The 17,044-nt window shown below is 60.1% G+C and overlaps 1 protein-coding gene across 7 annotated transcripts in view; it reads left to right on the top strand.

Moving 5' to 3' along the window:
• The window catches only part of CTBP2 (C-terminal binding protein 2), a 154,299-nt gene that overhangs the window by 131,008 nt on the left and 6,247 nt on the right, over positions 1 to 17,044 (top strand). For all 7 annotated transcript variants that reach the window (XM_047703476.1, XM_047703478.1, XM_047703473.1 and 4 more), the window contains 3 exons: positions 10,819 to 10,973; positions 11,180 to 11,324; positions 15,197 to 15,403. In XM_047703476.1, the coding sequence (XP_047559432.1) occupies positions 10,819 to 10,973; positions 11,180 to 11,324; positions 15,197 to 15,403 (507 nt within the window). The remainder of the gene's footprint in view (positions 1 to 10,818; positions 10,974 to 11,179; positions 11,325 to 15,196; positions 15,404 to 17,044) is intronic.

The raw sequence follows: 17,044 nt of genomic DNA, 5'->3' as shown, positions 1-17,044 counted from the left end.
AGCCGGCAACCGCCACGGTGAGCAGGAAACCCCGGGGCGGCCGGCACGTGGGGGCAGCCCGAGCTCCAAGCCAGCTGTGGCCGCAGCAGGACCAGGGTGTGAGGCGAGCCTGTAGGGACCTCACGGCTGTTGTGCGTTCATGGGTCACCTGAGCACCTTCCTTGCTGTTTCCTGTTCTTTGGAAAGAAAGGCCCCTCCAAGCACCAAAAGGGAATATGGGGTGTCCTCAGCCTGGTTGGGGGCCCAGCCCTCCAGGGGCTTCCCTCCCCCGTTGTATCCCCATCCCTGACTTGCCACGTTCCAGACCATTCTGCCCCCCTCCCCTCCATACCCCGTGCATCCCCTAGACTGTGCCACAGCCCCCCGCTGGGTGCAAGGCCCTATAAGTGCTCCCGGGAAGAGCGGTTGGGACAGGAGAATTCTGCAGCGTCCTGTCAGCCCCACGTGAGCTGGTGACACACGCCGACGGCACACAGGCCAGCAAGTGGGCGTGCAAAGCTTGCCTCTGCCAGACTCTTCTGGCAACCATCCCTTCTTTTCTCATCTTTATTTCATTTTATTTTTCTCAAACATCCCCTTCTGTTGTTGCCATGAGCACATTTTTAGAACTTGAGAAGTACTCACATGAAACACACACCACGGGCAGGTAGGGCCTTTTCTGGGAGTCCTGGAGGGACAGCTCCTCCCTCCTCGCCTCTCCCCAGGGCTGGCGCAGGATGCCCAGAGAAGGCCCCAGGGGCCAGGCCCGCATCACACAGCCCCACGTCCTCGTGGCTGGGAGCTCCGGTCAGACAGGGGCATGGTTTCCAATATCCGACCACTCGGGAAAAGGCTGTGTAGCTGAGAACTGCCTGCGTGTGCCTGGCTTGGAGCTTTTGAGGTGACGGCTGGTGTTTGCACCACACGAACCCCAGCAGCTGCCTCCTCTTCTGGGACGTGGCTCTCCTGGGGGCAAAGCCCACGTCCTAGGGAAGCAGTGACCTTGTGAGTGCCGCGTGGGTTGTTTGCCGTTTTGCATCGGTCGCACCACTTGTGAGGGTGGTTTCGCACTTGGCTGACTTGTCCGGCCCCGTCAGAGAGCAGAATGAGACCGGAGCCCCAGCGCAGGGACGGGAGAAGGTGAGCGAGGAGGGTTCTCAGGGGCCGCTCTGCAGTGCCATTCCGGGCTCAGTGAGGTTGCCCAGAGCTCCTGCCAAAGGATGTGGGACACGCCCCCCCCAGGCTAATTGAAAGCCCCAGGAAACAGACATATGGTAAATGGTAAACACCCTACACACTCAGTAGTTTCTAGGAAAAATAGTTGGTGTGGGGAGCTCTGGGCGGCGAATACTCGCTCTTCTCTCCTCCGTCCTCTGTCGATGAATCCTGATGACTTGGTCGTCTCCCCAGTTACAGTTTAGAAGGGACAGAACTGTGTCGTGTGTCCCCCCCAACCTGCCCCCCGATCTGTCCAAGGCGGGTGGTGACTGGCTGTGAGAGACCCAGCACTCTGAACAACCGTGTCAGCCACTGGCTCCTGCTCTTGTCCCTGTGGCCCTGCGCTGGTCGGAGCTCACTCCCAGGGCCTTGGGGGAAGCACTTCCTCCTTCCGAGCCTGCACCTCTGGGACCTGTGTTGGAGGTCCCCAGTAGGTTGCTTCCTGTCCAGATGGTCTTGGAAATCACGTGTCGAGGGAGTCACGATGTTGATGCTTTCAGGGGCAGAGGTCAGAAGCCGAGGCCGGCATTTCCGGGACTAGGATGTATGTTGGCCCATGATTGTATGTTTGGTCTTAGGGCACTTTGCAGAATGACCTCGTGTCTCTGAGAGTGGCCTGAGGGATAGGGACCAGGAGCTTGTGGCGTGCTCACCATTCTCTGGTGTTCTGACAGGTGAATGCATCCTTTTAGTCTCTGTGGTTCTGAGGCTCTAGGGCCAACCAGCAGAAAGAGGGACTTGGGTGGGCTGCAGAAGAGGTCCTAGCTTGGAAGGTAGCAAAGAGGGGGAGGTGTGGTTCTTTTCTGGTGCCACAAGATCATGTTGGAGGACACTTAACTGAGATTCATCTCTTGAGCCACAAAATCCAGACCCACCCCAAAAGGAAGGGTCCATCCCTGCTGTGAGAAACCCCAGATGAGGATTCTTGATTTGGTGGCTGTGTGTAATTGACAAATGGCCAGTGTTGCTGTGGAGAGAGGAAATTGAAGTCCTGCCCATCTCCTGAGCTGGGATCACCTGTCTGTCATCAGACTAGATGATGCCTGGGCCAGGGGTCTGTGGCTCTGTCCAGTGCCCAAGGCATGCTGGGAAGGTTGGGAGGTGAATTTTGACCTCACCCAGATGGGAAGCTAGTGAGTCCTTGAACATGCGCATCATCGGCTGTTCCCAAGCCCAGCGTCTGCCCGGGCCACATCCCTCCATCCCCTCCTCCCTCCTTGCGTGCTCCAGGACCACCTTTTGGGGAGATCCAGAACAGGAATCACATTTTGCCACAGTCAGAAGCAGAGCCTGGGGGCACCTGGGTGGCTCAGTGGGTTAAAGCCTCTGCCTTCAGCTCAGGTCATGATTTCAGGGTCCTGGGATCGAGCCCTGCATCGGGTTCTCTGCTCAGCAGGGAGCCTGCTTCCCCCTCTCTCTCTGCCTGCCTCTCTGCCTACTTGTGATCTCTGTCTGTCAGATACATAAATAAAACCTTAAAAAAAGAAAGAAAGAAAGAAAAACGGGAAGCAGAGCCTGGTTTCCTGGGCTGCTTTGCTGTGAAAATGTGTCCCATGGCGGCCTGCTTGGTTTTCCATCTTGTCCCTGTGGCCCTGAGCCGGTCAAACCTCAGTCCTCTGAACCTGTCCCTTCCCGGACACCTTGGTGGGGGGAAGCACTTCCTCCTCTGTGTGTTTCAGCCGGTCAGGCAGGAGGTGCTCAGGGCTGGTGCTCAGCCCACCCCAGTGGAAAGCACCTGTTTCAGGAGCTTCAGGGCAGAGGGATTCACCGGAAATACGAGGCCCCCTGGAGACTGGTGAGGATCATGGGCACAAACACTCCAAGCCAGGAGCTACTCTGGGAAGGGTGCATAGAGGTGGCCGGTCAGCCCCCAGGGCCACGTGTGATTATCCAAGGGGCTCATTGCAAGCAAGTCATCAATGGTTCTTGCTTTTGTCTCGAGGCTCTGCTGGAGAAAGCAGTTTCTGACCCTTGTCTCCGTTTAGGGTCTGCAGTGTGGTGTGGACACTGTACAGTTCATCAGACTGGTGACTCAGTTTCCCTGGGTGCTCTGAGGAACCAGTTAAAGCAGCCACAAATGCTTGTCTTTCTGGAGGTACAGAAGTTCTCCTTTTCTCTGAACAGCGTGATGTAGACACTCACTTCTGATCCTGAATTGGGCATGCACATGTGCACTGGTTTGGCCGCGATCACCCGGCAAGCCTTGGTGGGGAGAAGGCAGTGGCCGAGGCTCCTGGGAGCCTCCTGCTTGGCCGGCTTTCTGTCCAGCTGTTACCTGAGCTGCAGAGGGGGTGGCCTGAAACCATCTCACTGCGAGGGCCACGACTCATTAAGATCCATGTTTTATTTAAGATGCTGATCTCCTTATCCTGTGGCCATCTCTAAACCGAACTTCAGAGAACACTAAAATCAGAGCCAAGGAGTGACTTAAAACCCGACTGGTCCGTGGGACACAGCCAGCCCTGTGAGCGGTTGCCTTGGGGTTGCCTTGGGGTGGGGTGCTATCACCCCCAGCATCCCGGCTGACGTGTGCGATGCAGCGGTTATGAGTGTGTTCGTGGCTCAGTGGAAGATCAGTGTCTCGGGGCATCTGACTGCCCCTGAGGTGCTGTGCTCCCAGAGCAGAGTGTCTGCTCAGAGCGACCCTCCTACCTGGTCAAGCCGCTCATCCCCAGGGGGACTTGGGGCAGCACCTGGAGGGGCTGAGGGTCCGCACGGGATGGCACGGCCATTGCCACGTTCTTTTCCTTTTTATTCCCCGGTGGCTGTTTTGTTCCTGACTCCTGCTGTTTCTCCAGCACTGGCCTGGGGCTAGCCCTTGCTCAAGGTTGAGTTAAGTAATTTTCTGCCTTGCAAGGTCCTCGATGGCCTGGTGCAGGGACACTGCGGAGCTCGGTGCCGCTGGGCCCGTGCTCTGCCCGCAGGCCTCTGCTCACCCACCAGGCCCCTCCTGCACCCTGTCACCCTCTGGGTTCCCTGTGTCCGTGGAGCAAAAGGTTGAACAACTTCCTTCCAGACCGGGGAGCGACCTGATGATGCAAGGCTCCTAGGTCCCCGGCCATAAGGCTTAGTTAGCATCAGGTGGAGGTTCTAGGGTGTGCCGAGGGAGGAGTCCAAGAGCTGGGGGCTCCTCCAGAAAGTGAGGAGACAGGGATGCTGTTTCAGATGGCCATGCCAGGGTCTCCATTCCCAGTGGCCAGGCCTCAGGGCAGGGCAGGGGGTGCTCGGAGTCCACCGTGGGATGGAGCAGCCTGGCCCTCAGGGGCGCCTGTGATTATGAATCCCGTGACTGACATGCCCCACAGCTCAGACCTGCTTGGGGCGCCAACCCTGCACACGTCTTCTGGGCCTGAAGCAGACTTGATCCATCCTGGTGACACCTGGGGACCAGCTTCCTGGGGTTTCTGCAGCATCAGCGTGGGTCATGTCCATGCTGCTGTCTTTGTCAGATCACAGGTGCAAGTGCGTGCGCGTGCTCTCGCGCGCGTGCACACACACACACACACACACACACCCCTGATGGGACAGTCTGCAGTGCCCCCCACCCACCCTTGCTGGCTCCAGTGTGAGTGTGGATGGCCCGATGCCCTTGCCTTGGAATTGACATGTCCATTCTGCTACGTGACGTTGTTTAGAGCAAAGTTCGAGGACAGTTGTGGGCCTGTCCTTCCTTCTTCTGGGGCCTTTGTACATCTCCCTGCTCCCTTCTGACCTTCACCTTCCTTTCCCAGTTTCTAGACGGGATTGAGCTCACTCAAGAGTGGCAGACACATGTCCCCCCAGCCTTGCACGGGCACTCACTGGGGCATCGTGACCAACAGGGACTTGGAGGCTAAAAGTGCTGAGATCCATTAGTGACGTCTGCCGTGCATGCAGAAAATGCACGTGTGTGTTTGCGTTCCTGGGGCGGGTTTGCTGTACTTCGTTCTCTTCGGGGCTGACGCACCAAGGTGCCTAAGGGCAGCTCCCTTCCAGCCTGAGCTGCATTTTTGAGGTGTGCTCCTCTAACCTCTATGCTAGAAAAGTTGCCTCCCACAGTTGGCCCTGATTAAAACCCACTTTGTGTTCCCGGTTGTGAAGCCGCCCAGGGAAAAGCCGTTTACTCCATTAGCCGATTCCCGGTGCCTTTGGAGCTGCTGAGGGGAGCGGCCGCCTCTTGTCCGTCTGCAGGTCCCCGGAACCATGCCCACCCCGCGTGCCAGAGCCCGTCGGAGAGGAGTGAGGCCAAACCCCGCTCGGGGGGGGGGGGGGGGGGTCCCCGTCGGAGAGACGCTGCTGCCACGCGGGCTGGGAGCTGCGAGCTGCTGTTGGTCTCCAGGAACCGACCCGACTTAGGTGTCGGCCGGGACACGTGCTGCGTGCGGGATGTCACCTGCTCTCGGTTCTTGGCCCTCGGACTGAGCGTGTCCGTTCCTCCACCATCACCTCCCACCAGGCCAAGCAAGCCTCCCCCGTCAGAACCGTCCAGCTGACGAGACGAGACGAGACAACCCGGGGAAAAATCGAGTTCTCTGTTCGCGGTGGGGGTCACATATCTGCGTGTGTCAAGTTCTCAAAATGATCCCGCGGCCTGGGCGGGGCAGGGTGGCCCCTGAGAAACGCGTGTTTGCCTGAGGAGAACACAGACCGTGACGTGGACCCAGAGATGAGGTTTCTAAGAGGAGCTGTGTTTTTTAAGCCCGAAAACAGTGCCGTGCTTACCAACACACATTTTGTTACAGTCGCGACCTTGAAGCCTCACCCTCGTCTTCTCCCATGTTCGTTCTCATGAAAGGCAGGGGTCGCTGCCGTGGGCATGGGTGTTGTCCCCAGGCCTCTGGACACAGGGACAGTCACTGTGCCTTTGCCGGCTTTCCGGACCCACCTTCTGAACAAGCAGGATAGTTGTGGTCGAGACCCCGTGGCTGACCGTGTAGGACCGTTTTTACTATGTGGATAAACCATGTTTACAAGCAAGGGAGACCTCTCTCCTGGACACGAGGCTTCTGGAACCCCGTGCACTGGGTTAGAGGCTGGGACCCCCACCCAACACAGCCATGTCTGCAGGTGGAATGCTGAACGTCGGATGGTGTGTTTACGACCCGAGGTCAGCGTCTGCTCCCCAGTTTGACCACAGTCATGAGCTTCAGCTCCAGACTGTGGAAATGCAGGCCTGTGAAATAGGCCCTTTATCAGGCCTTCGATCTGAGTCTGTGTCTGGCCTTCTGGAAATCGGGACTGCTGAGCCCAGCGAGGAGGGTTGGTTTGTGCAGGGGTGCGGAAAGTGACTTTGGTTGAGGGGCATCTGCATTTAAACATCTTTTTTTTTTAAGATTTTATTTATTTATTTGTCAGAGAGAACACAAGCAGGCAGAGTGGCAGGCAGAGGCAGAGAGAGAAGCAGGCTCCCCACTGAGCAGGGAGCCCGATGCGGGACTGGATCCCAGGAGTCTGGGATCATGACCTGAGCCAAAGGCAGCGGCTTAACCGACTGAGCCACCCAGGCATCCCAAGGAGCACCTGCGTTTGAGGGGAGGCCGTTCGTGGGTGCAGGGACACCAGGATCAGATCCCCATGAAGCGGTCGTGGCTGGGGAGGCTCCAAGTGCAGACCTGAGTGTCCTTTCCCATCTGCTCCGGACATCTGGGACTCTGGCTGCATTTCCTCTGCCCCCATCGGACATGCGTCGTGAGGATGGGAGCCCCACGTGCTGCCCTCTGCTTTCCAAACCGCCTTGTGGGTTCTGGGAGCTGAGGACCCATTCGATGGGCTCTGGAGTCGCTGGCTAAGCATGTCGCACGGTGCACTTTATCTCCGATCTTTCTGAGGGTTCTTTGGATCTCGTGGTTCTTTCCAGGTGCTCATTCCAGTGTCAGCCGCCAGAACAGCTGGTGCTGGCCCAGAGAGTCCCCGCAATGGCCTTCAGGCCCCAGAAGCTCCCAGCTGGGTTCTACCTGTGAGGCCTGGCCTGTGTTTTTTGGCCCCAGAGCAGCAGAGAAGGCCTTGGTGCAAATCCGTGCTGCTTCGCAGGCCCTCCACCCGCCAGCCTGTCGTCAGAGCATACTTGGCCAGGCGAGCAGGGGGTGACCCCGAGCCGGTGGAGCAGTCACTCGTGACTGTCGTCATCTGCAATCCTGGCCGACCCAGCACAGGTGTTGGAGGGCTGCGGTTTGGGGATGGTCAGCAAGATCCGGTCAGTTGTCAGGCCTCTGCCTGCTGGCCAAACATGTTTACCGGGGCCACTTCGCTCTGGGCTGAAACGGCAAAATCAAAAAAGCCTCTGGGTTGACAAGCAACAGAGACCAACTCAGGTCTTCAAAACCGAGGCAGAGTTCTGTTGGGAGCGCGTCCGTGGCGTTTCACACAATGGAAAGGCAGAAAATGGGTCTCGGGCCCCACAGGGTCATGTCGTTGGGGGGGATCATTTTCCTCCTCACTCACTGTGCTTAGGGAAGCCTGTCCCGTTCCTCACTCACTGTGCTTAGGGAAGCCTGTCCCGTTCCTCACTCACTGTGCTTAGGGAAGCCTGTCCCGTTCGGCCAGCTGCAGCCCACTCAGACTGTGTCGTTTGGCAGAGGAGCAGCTCCTGGGAAACCCTGCTGTTCAGATAAGGTGGCTTTAAGGTTGGTTGATTGAAGAGCTGCCAGTGGCCTCCCTGGGGACCTCCCTTTCCTCCTTCCGGATCCATGGGGCCCATGGACTTGTTTTGCCCTGGACCATCAGCCACTTGCAGCAGAACTCCAGCAGCACGGCCTGGTGCCATCTGTGTTTTCCACTGAATGTGTCTGATTTCACCACGTCTCACGTGCAGCTGCAGCTGTAGGTAACACCGGGCCCAGGGACAGCCGTCGGAGCTGGCCTAGAGCTGGGGCACCGGTCCCTGATGGCGAGCGCGTCCCTGCTTGTGCAGAGGCGAGCCTGAAACCAGCAAGTAATTGACACCAGGGGAGCCAGCGTCGCCCTGCAGAGTTAATGCTGGACAAGTTGTTGAAAGGAATGTGCTGATAGGGTTTGTGTGTGTGTGTGTGTGTGATGTGTCCAACGGCAGCTGGAATTGTTGTGAAATAGAAGACAAGATTGCAGAAAGGGAGTAGTCGCTTTGACCCGGGGGCCACCAGGAACCCCAGCTTGTCAGCAAATATTTCCTCGGGCTCTGTGGGGTCCCTGGGACTGTGTGAGGTGGCTCGTGTCGTTCCTCAGTGTGGCCCATGGTTATGCTTGGCTCTGTCTCCCTGGCCGTAAAATGGGAAGAAGAGTAACCCAGTGGGCTTCTGAATGTCAGTCTTGGGGTTTGAGCCATGTCTAGTGATTGCTACTCTAGCTTTTGGGCACAGACCTCAGTTTTTAGTCCATTCTCATTAAAGATCCATCATGCCCTGGCTTTCCTCCCCAGGTTTCTCTAGATTCCCCTGGCTGCAGAGGAGATGGGGCAATCCCTCCAGGCCCCCCATTTCCCATAGTCCCTTGAAAGGTTATCTTCAGTAACACGTCAGTTGCATCCTAGTAGACAAAAAATGACTCCAGTTGTTAGAAGCACTGAGAGATGCGTCGGTTAACGTGAGGCAAGATGGAAAGTCTGTTTACAGCTTCCCCTGGCTGGCATTTCCAAGGCTCTTGTGGGAATCTCCGCCCCAACTTCTGTGAGACTGTAGCGACAACAGGTGCTGGGTGGGGTGTGGCTTGAATTTCGCTGGGTTCTCTGGTGTGCAGGTAGACGGGAACTTCCTGGGACTGAGGGAGCGAGCACGGCACGGTCCCTTTGTCCATAGAATGAACCTCGGCTGAGCTTTCTCTCATCCTCTGTACTGGGGTTTCGTGCCGCCCCTACACCTCGTGCAGGACACACGGGAGTCTTGCCCCCTCCCACCACCCACGCAGCCATCCCCGCTCAGCATCTGTCTCCAGCACAACCCCGTGTGCCTCTCCCTTGCCAGCTTTCCCATATAGGGCTTGCAGCCCATAGCTGAGCCCGGGGCTTCATCTGGGAGCCCCTGGCTCTCGCGGACAAGCCTCAGCTGCATTCTGCCTGCCCGGCCTGAATGAGGGCAAAGGGTGCGTTTCGCCCAAGAGGAGGCGACCTAAGCCAGGGAGGGGGGCGATCGCTAGGCAACCTGGAGCTTGTTGCCCAGGTAACAGGATCTATGCACTGATGCTGCGGACGGACATTTCTGTGATGAGGCCCCTCAGCCTCTCCAGATGTCTTGGATGGCTCTAGAAGCCTGCCTCGTGCCTGCCCGTCATTTTCCTCTGTGGCTCCTTTTTAATTAACAACTTGGATTTCTTACCATGATCACGAACTCCGTGAACACGGTCTGATGAACACCCTTGCCGGCACCTTTGGAGTCAGGTCAGGGTGTTCTACACCTTGTGGGAGGAATAGCCCGGGACAGGCCGGTGAGTCTGGCCCCTAGTCCAAGACCACCAGTCCCGTGGGAGTCCGACCTGGGCTTGGCAGCAGCGGTGGGGAGGACTCAAAGAACCTGATGGAAGAAGACGGGCCCGTCGGATTTGGTCAAAATCTCACCCTTTTCTTGGCCAAAAGGAAGGGCAGAGGTAGGACCTTCAATGTGTGCACATCAAGTTGACACGAGCTGCCCCCCGCCTTCAGCTGTACTCCAGGGGCCACTTCCCGCGCTGTGCCCCAGGGTCCTCATTCTACTAAAGGGGCTGGGGGTGAGAGGAGAGGCTGTAGGCCACCATGTGAATTACTGCCCCTCACTTCCCTCTGCAGAGTTGGGGGTAAAAGCCGGTCTCCAGGGGTCCTGATTCACGATGACACCCTTGGTCTTTGGGGAAACCTTCATTCGTACACACCCACCTTGACCTCTTGTGGAGCCCGCCTGCCAATTAGGCCAAGAAGAACACTAGCAGAGGGCTTACCAGCCCCCCAACAAACAGCTTTGGTGCCCCAATCCCCACCTGCCGTGGGGGACAGAGGCTGGTGAGGATATGGGGGAGGGGGGCCCCCGTTTTCTCACCTGGTACAGAGGACGTGGGGGCTCAACTTCACTTGGATGTCCTGCTTCAGGGCCCAAGGCTCTGGGTTAGCGGTAGTTTTGTTGCCGCTCAGAGGCTGGGAGGGACTGATCCCTCGTGAGTCCCAGATTGGGACTAGAGGAAAACACTCCCATGGGGTGCGAGAGCCATGACCTGTCCATCTGGTTTCATTTTGTACCCCCTCATGTTTGTTTGGAAGGTGCTGGAGTGGGGAGGGGTTGGGGGCAGCCCCTGCGGGTCCAGCTCATGCTGGGATCAGGTGTGTTGGAAACAGATGTCCTTGGCCCGAGTTCCACGTGGCGATGGGCTTAGCTGCACGGTGGTTCCTGTTCGCTGTACTTGACATTGCTCACAGAGACCCAGGTCTCCCTCAGACATCCGCCCAGGCAGACCCAGCAGACAGATGTTCCCCCGCCCCGGTCTCCTCGGCTTGTCCCAGAATCTTCCCCAGTGACTCCAAAGGAGCCTGTGGTCTGTGAGCCCAGGGGAGCCCGGGTGGCTTTGTGGGTTTCTAGTCCACCCAGGGAGTAGGGAGGAAGCCCTGAGGTCCTGCAGACCTGATGGATGTGGGTACAGGGGGCACTGTCCCCCAGTGTGGGACAGGCCACTGTGCCCGCCTACCCAGTCACCCTCCCATCCTCACAGGTATCCGCCCCCAGATCATGAACGGCCCCCTGCACCCCCGCCCCCTGGTGGCGCTGCTCGATGGCAGAGACTGCACTGTGGAGATGCCTATCCTGAAGGACCTGGCCACGGTGGCCTTCTGTGACGCACAGTCCACTCAGGAGATCCACGAGAAGGTGGGCCCCACCCCCACCCTCAGATGCCACCTCCCTGTCCGCCCTCCCCCTCTGCTGTCACCCACAGTCTCCGGCAGAGCCCAAAGCACAGCCCCGGGCCACTCACCTGGGGAGCGATCACACCCACGCTGCACCCTCTGTGGGGGGTGCAAGGGGGGGGGCGCGGGGGGGGGGGCTCCAGCCTTGCTCTGCTCGCCCCGTCTCAGGTTCTCAATGAAGCTGTTGGCGCCATGATGTACCACACCATCACCCTCACCAGGGAGGACCTGGAGAAGTTCAAGGCCCTGAGAGTGATCGTGCGGATAGGCAGCGGCTACGACAACGTTGACATCAAGGCCGCCGGCGAGCTCGGTGAGTGCGTGGGGCTGGGAGCAACTGTTCAGAGGGAGCCTTGTTGGGTGCCCCCCCACCCCGAAAACATGGGCGGGAGCGTGCCTGCCGGACCCCAGGACCCCACCCGGTGCCAGCGCTGGCTGGGCCAGGCTGTCTCACGTGGGAAGGACAGAAGCCAGATGAGCTAGGGGCCTGTCCCTGCAGCGGGGACCCCGTGAGTGGCCATAGGTCAGTGCTGACTGGTCGGGACCCATCACTCGGAAATGCCAGAGCTGGGCGCACAGCGCGGGGCTCAGAAGTGGGGTGTCGTGCATTCCTAGGTCTCGAGTCCTGGCATAGAGCCATCCACCCAGAAACCTGCCCAGGTCGGCACCGACGCGGGTGAAGTAGAGCCCAGCACCTCCTGCCCAGCCCTTGTCAGACGGGGCAGGGTCTCCACAGAAAAGCAGGGGCAGCAGGTGGACCCCCACAGGCAGTTTCTCAGAGGTGGGGCCGCGGCCCTCTTTGTGGCCCCTGTCCCTGTTCCAGCCCCTGCTGGGACTGCTGTGGGCTCTGCGTGTAAGGAGAGTTCATGGAGTGTGGACAGCAAGCGGCCCTCGGCTGGCCTGCTCGCCTTGCGAGGGCCCAAGGTCCTCCCACATCAGCTCCTCTTCTCACTGTCCTTGTCACGTTTGCGATGTGCCGGGTCCACGGCCGCGTGCACGGGCCTGTGCTCCACCCTCGTCCAGGGGCCGCTAGCAAATGTCTAGGAACTGAGGCCTCTGCGGTCTGACAAGCTGTGGCCGCGCTGACACCCCGGTGGCCCTGTGGGCCCTGTCCCTCTCAGCTTCCTCCTCCATGGTCCTGGCCGGGGGTGTTGAGTGATGTTTCCCCGTGTCCTCAAGTGGTTCGTTCCCCCACTTGAATTGGGGGTGGGAGCTGGGGAGAGGGAGCCTGGCCGGGGCCGAGTCTCGTGCTTCTTCATGGTGGCGCTCGGGCACTCTGAGCCTGGGATATGGCAGTGGGGTCACCCCATAGGTGAACCCCAAAGGAAGAGGCAAGAGGTGGTCGTTCCCCAACAGACCCATCCTGGAAGTGGGGGGCTGTGTGGCAAGGGGCTTGGAAGATCCTCCCTACAGCAAAGCGAAAAGGGGCGGCATCAGAATCCAGACTCATTATGGGGCCTGAGGGGAGCGACGGCTTCCTGTGTCGGCCCAGCACTTGCTTCCGACCTCGGCGTGCCCCTGAGCCTGCTTGGTTGCAACAAAAAAACTTGGGTGACAGGAGTCCTCGGAAGCATGTCTAGCATTACCTCAAATTTTCCATCTTTCCCGGGCGCCAACAAGAATGTTTTTGTTTGGAAACAAATGTTCTTTGTGCTCTTTGTAGAGCTGCCATCCCAAGTTCAGACGGCGACGGAGAATATAGTTGAACCCACAGAGCGGGGCGGGGGGCCCTCAGACGTGCTTCCCTGCACCCGCCCCACCGTCCGTGTGTCCACCCCTCGCCGCCCAGGCTCTGCTGAGGTGGTCGCGTTGAGTTCCCTTGTCGGGAAGCAGCCACTTCTTTCCCGGGAGACATGGAAGGTCTCCTGAGCGAAACTTGCCATCCCTCCACTTGCACATGCTCCCCACGCAGCCCGCCTAGGCCAGGAGGGGGACCTCATTTCCCTAAAACCAAAGGTGCCCCGCTCCCCCTGCCCCATGGCTGCCCTTGACAAGGGGCTCCGAGTGGAGGGGCCCTGCAGTTCGGAACAGCGGACAAGGATGTCAGCTGTGGGGTTTCCATTGATCCTGGTGCATGTGGAATTTGGAGAAGGGACATGGGCCTCTGTCCTGTCTCCAAATTGCACTGCACACAGCACTCTGTCCCCAGACCTTGTGCAAATGAGGACAGTGGCTGTAAGTGCTGCTTGTGTCTGGGGCCTGCAGTGTGGCCTTCCTGGAAGGACGCTTCCTTCTCAGCGCTCACAGGAGCCTTTGCATGAAGACAGTGGGCCAGACTGGATGCTCAGAGTGGAGAGCGGGGCAAGCTCAGGAAACAGCTGTGTCCCCTGCCCGGAGCAGTTAGAGGGATCCAGCCTGTCTGCAGGGGATCCCCAAGAACCAGGGAGCGGGGCGGGGGGCTGAGGAGCAGGGGGAGCTGGGAGGTTGCTGGAGGCCTCTGAGCTTGTGAGCCTCTCTTGGGCTCCTTTATCTGGCTTCCACTTCAGCAGGGGGACAGCCAAGAGTGAAACCATTGATGGGAAAAGCGGCTCAGCCACTGGGCTCGGGCCTTGGGGTGAGGCAGCCGTGACCCTTGCCCCACAGAAGGTAGAAGCTTCTCATCTTGGCCTTTGGAGGCGCTCTGGCCTGAAGAATGGTTTAGAAATCATCAGGGCTTTGGGGTGTCAGAGGAAGGTGCCCATGGCCCTTGGGGCAGGACAGTCCCTACTGGTGCCCACAGCCTCTCCTCCAGTTTTTGGTCTCTGCAGCCAAGGAGCGACATGTCAGCGTTCAGGGGTGCAGGCTAAGCAGTGTCCCCCTGTACCCCCCAGGGAGTGGGCAGGTGCGGTGCTCTGTGTCACATGGACCCGCATGGGGACCCCCTCTTCCGGCACATTCCCTCCAGTCTCGGCTCCCAGGGTACAGCTGGTCCCAGGCCCGGGTGGTTGCCTGGGCAGTGGCCAAGGGTCCACACTCTGCTCCTCCACTGTCAGGACCCTCTTGCTGGGCTCAGGCCACACCACCTCAGGTTCCTCAGAGGACTCGAAACCATCACAAATGGGAAACGATTTCCATGAACCCTGGCTTCTGGCGCAGTCCAAGTTCTAAGCTTGCCTGTTTCCTATGCAGTAGCCTCCTTTGTGGCTATTTGCAGAACGGACTTCTAGCTCGTGGAAATTCTGGCAGCCTAGATCTCAGTCACGTTTCCCCCCCCAGCAGGTGGCTGGGACCAGGTGGGACGCTCACGCGGGTTTTCACTCTCTGAGCTGTCTGTCCCCCTCAGGGCATCACTGAGACCCTGGACCTCAGGGCCACCCTCGTGGAGAGGTCACACAGCTGCTAGAATGGGGTGCTCAGCACAGAGGGTCCTGTGGTCTTCTTTTCCTTTCCGTGGAGTCACCGTGGCTCAGGTGCTCTTGTCCCCACTGGCGGGCTTAAGAAGAAAGAGGAAGGCAGGGTTGCCTTCTTGGGGGCCCTGTCCCATGTGTTCCTTGGGTCCCAAACCTGGGATTCAAAGGCGGTTTTCTGAGCTGGTCTGACAGGCTGCCTGGATACCTGTGTCCCCCAGAAAGCTGCTTGTCTGGCAGACTTTGCATTCTTCCCCAGACATCCTCTACCGAGGAAGGTCAGTGCCTGGCTCTGCCGGCCCGCGCCGTGGGCTGATTCTTCAGCAGCCTCTCGGCCGCAGGGCCCTCCCCTGTCCGCCCTGGCCCCACCACCAGGCCTGGGGCTGGATTCAGGCATCTGGTCTGTCCTGGCCGGGCCTGGGGCCCACGTTGCGGGGGAGGTGCTGGTTCCTGCTTCATCTCGCCCTGTTTCAAAACAAGTATTAACATTTCATCCCACGGGAAGGAGTCAGGTCGGCTCTCACGAGGGGCTCTGCGGCTCAGCTCCTGCTACTCCACGGCGGACACGGGCAGGTTTCTGGCCTCTGGGCTCGCCCCTTCCAGCTGCCCACCGCTCGCTTCCCAGAAGCACAGGGTGTAGGAGCAAAGGGCGGGTGGGACGGGCTGAGTGAGGGCCGGGGGCTGCGGCAGGGCTGGGACGGGTGTGGGGGCTGGGGAGGCCTCTGAGCATCGGAGCCTGACCTGCCCGCGGCTGAAGGGCCAGCTCCGCCTCCCCGGCCCTCAGCTGGGCGCATGGGGTGCCCCGGAGCTCCGCCTCCACCGGGGGTCCTCACGCGGGGCCTGGCCCTGTCCTCTCCAGGCATCGCCGTGTGCAACATCCCGTCGGCGGCCGTGGAGGAGACGGCGGACTCCACCATCTGCCACATTCTCAACCTGTACCGGCGGAACACGTGGCTGTACCAGGCGCTGCGGGAAGGCACGCGGGTCCAGAGCGTCGAGCAGATCCGGGAGGTGGCCTCGGGAGCGGCGCGCATCCGCGGGGAGACACTGGGCCTCATCGGCTTCGGTACGTGCCGCTGCCGAGCCCCGAGCCCCCTCTGGCCGGGCCCCGGGAGCTGGGTCTTCAGGGCTGTGTGGGGGGCGGGCGGTGCGGAGGGCGGTCTCCGGCTGGGCGACGGGTGAGGGCCGTGCGCCCGCAGATGGCCCCGGGGTGGGGGGGAGCTGGTGGCTGAGCCTAGACCTGGGCCGGGGGCAAGGCCCAGCCCCTGGAGGCCCTCAGATGCCAGGCCAGGGTGGCAGCAGGGAGTCCCTGAAGGATTCTGAGCCGGAAGGTGGCACGGTCCGGCCGTCCGCTTAGAAAGCCCGCTCGGGTTGGAGGCAGGGAAAGGCTTCCCAGGAGTCCGCTGGTGGCCCTGTGAGCATCTTGCACGGGTCACCAAGGACAAGGTGAGCTGTGACAGGAAGCAGCCTGATGACCTGGTATTGACAACACAGGGGCTCCAGTGGGCCACAGTGCCCACAGGGGGCCTTGCTTTTCTCCTTTAGCTCAGCCCCCCCGCTCGGCCATTCCATGACCTGGAGGAAATTCGCTGACCTTTCTGCCTCAGTGTCGCAGTCTATACATCAGGAAGGGCTTGAGCTGTGGGACTGCCCCTCAGGATTCAGAAGCACATGGGGTGGGTCTCAGGTCCTTCCCAGGCTGTCACTCAACCCTGCGTTCAGAGCTCTGGTTCCCGAAAACCAAGGGTCAGGGCGCCTGGGATGGGAGCTGGGTTTCTTTGGGGCGCGTGCACCTCACTCCCCAGGGTGAGTTAAAGACCCCAGGTGTCAGGTGACCTCGCTCACGAAGGCGATCCTGCACAGGGTTTACGGAGGCGTCCTCACTTTGTCTTTCTTGAGGGGCCGCAGCAGAGGAAAGGCGGAGGCGCCGTGGGAGGGCCGCAGCGCCCTCTGCTGGCGCCCGCTGGGCCTCCCATTGCTCTGCGCGTGGCTCCAGGGGACGGTTCTCAGGACGGTTCTCAGGACGGCGCCGGCCTTCTGAGACCCCGCGTGGCTGAGCCTTCGTCGGCTTTTGCAGTCGGGGGGTGTGAGCCCCGTTTACCCGAGACTGTCGGCCGGCACCGTCTCAGCCCCGCTCCCCGTGTACTCTGTTGGCGCGGCCGCCTCGCCGCCTTTCGGGTCTGTCTAGAGCCTTCCAGAGGTGTAGGCCGGACTCCGATGGGAAGGGGCCTGGCCGGAGGCTGCCCGGTGCCTCCCCCCAAGAGCTGTCGCTTGCCGGAGGCTTCGTCCGCTGAGAAGCCGCAGCAGCAGGATCCGGAGTCGGGGGCGGCCCGGCCCCGAGCATGGCCCTAGCGCGGGCTGGTGGGGGGACGGGGCTCGGGCACAGCCAGTCGGGGCAACTCGATTCATGTAGACATTTTTTTTTTCAGGCCAAGACAATTGGCTTCTCCTGCGAGGCTCAGTTTTTGTCAAGTTAGTAACAGAGTTAAGTCGTTTGGTGTCGGAGAAACTTAGGGAAACCTCCTGGCTAACGGGGACGCCAGCGAGATGAGGGCTGGGGACTAAGGAAGAGCAAAGGTTGGAAAACCACGCGGGGCCCCGGCAGCCCCCGCCGGAGAGCCCCGTCTCCAGGCCGAGTGCGTTAGGCCGTGGGAGTGGGGCGGGCACTCTCGTGTGGGCCGGGGCCGCGGCGCCGCGGGCCCCATAC

The sequence above is a fragment of the Lutra lutra genome, chromosome 14 (assembly GCF_902655055.1).
Source record: "Lutra lutra chromosome 14, mLutLut1.2, whole genome shotgun sequence".
NCBI classification, from domain to species: Eukaryota; Metazoa; Chordata; class Mammalia; order Carnivora; family Mustelidae; genus Lutra; species Lutra lutra.
The sequence above is the reverse complement of the archived record's forward strand: the minus strand, read 5'-3'. Positions and strand labels throughout refer to the sequence as shown.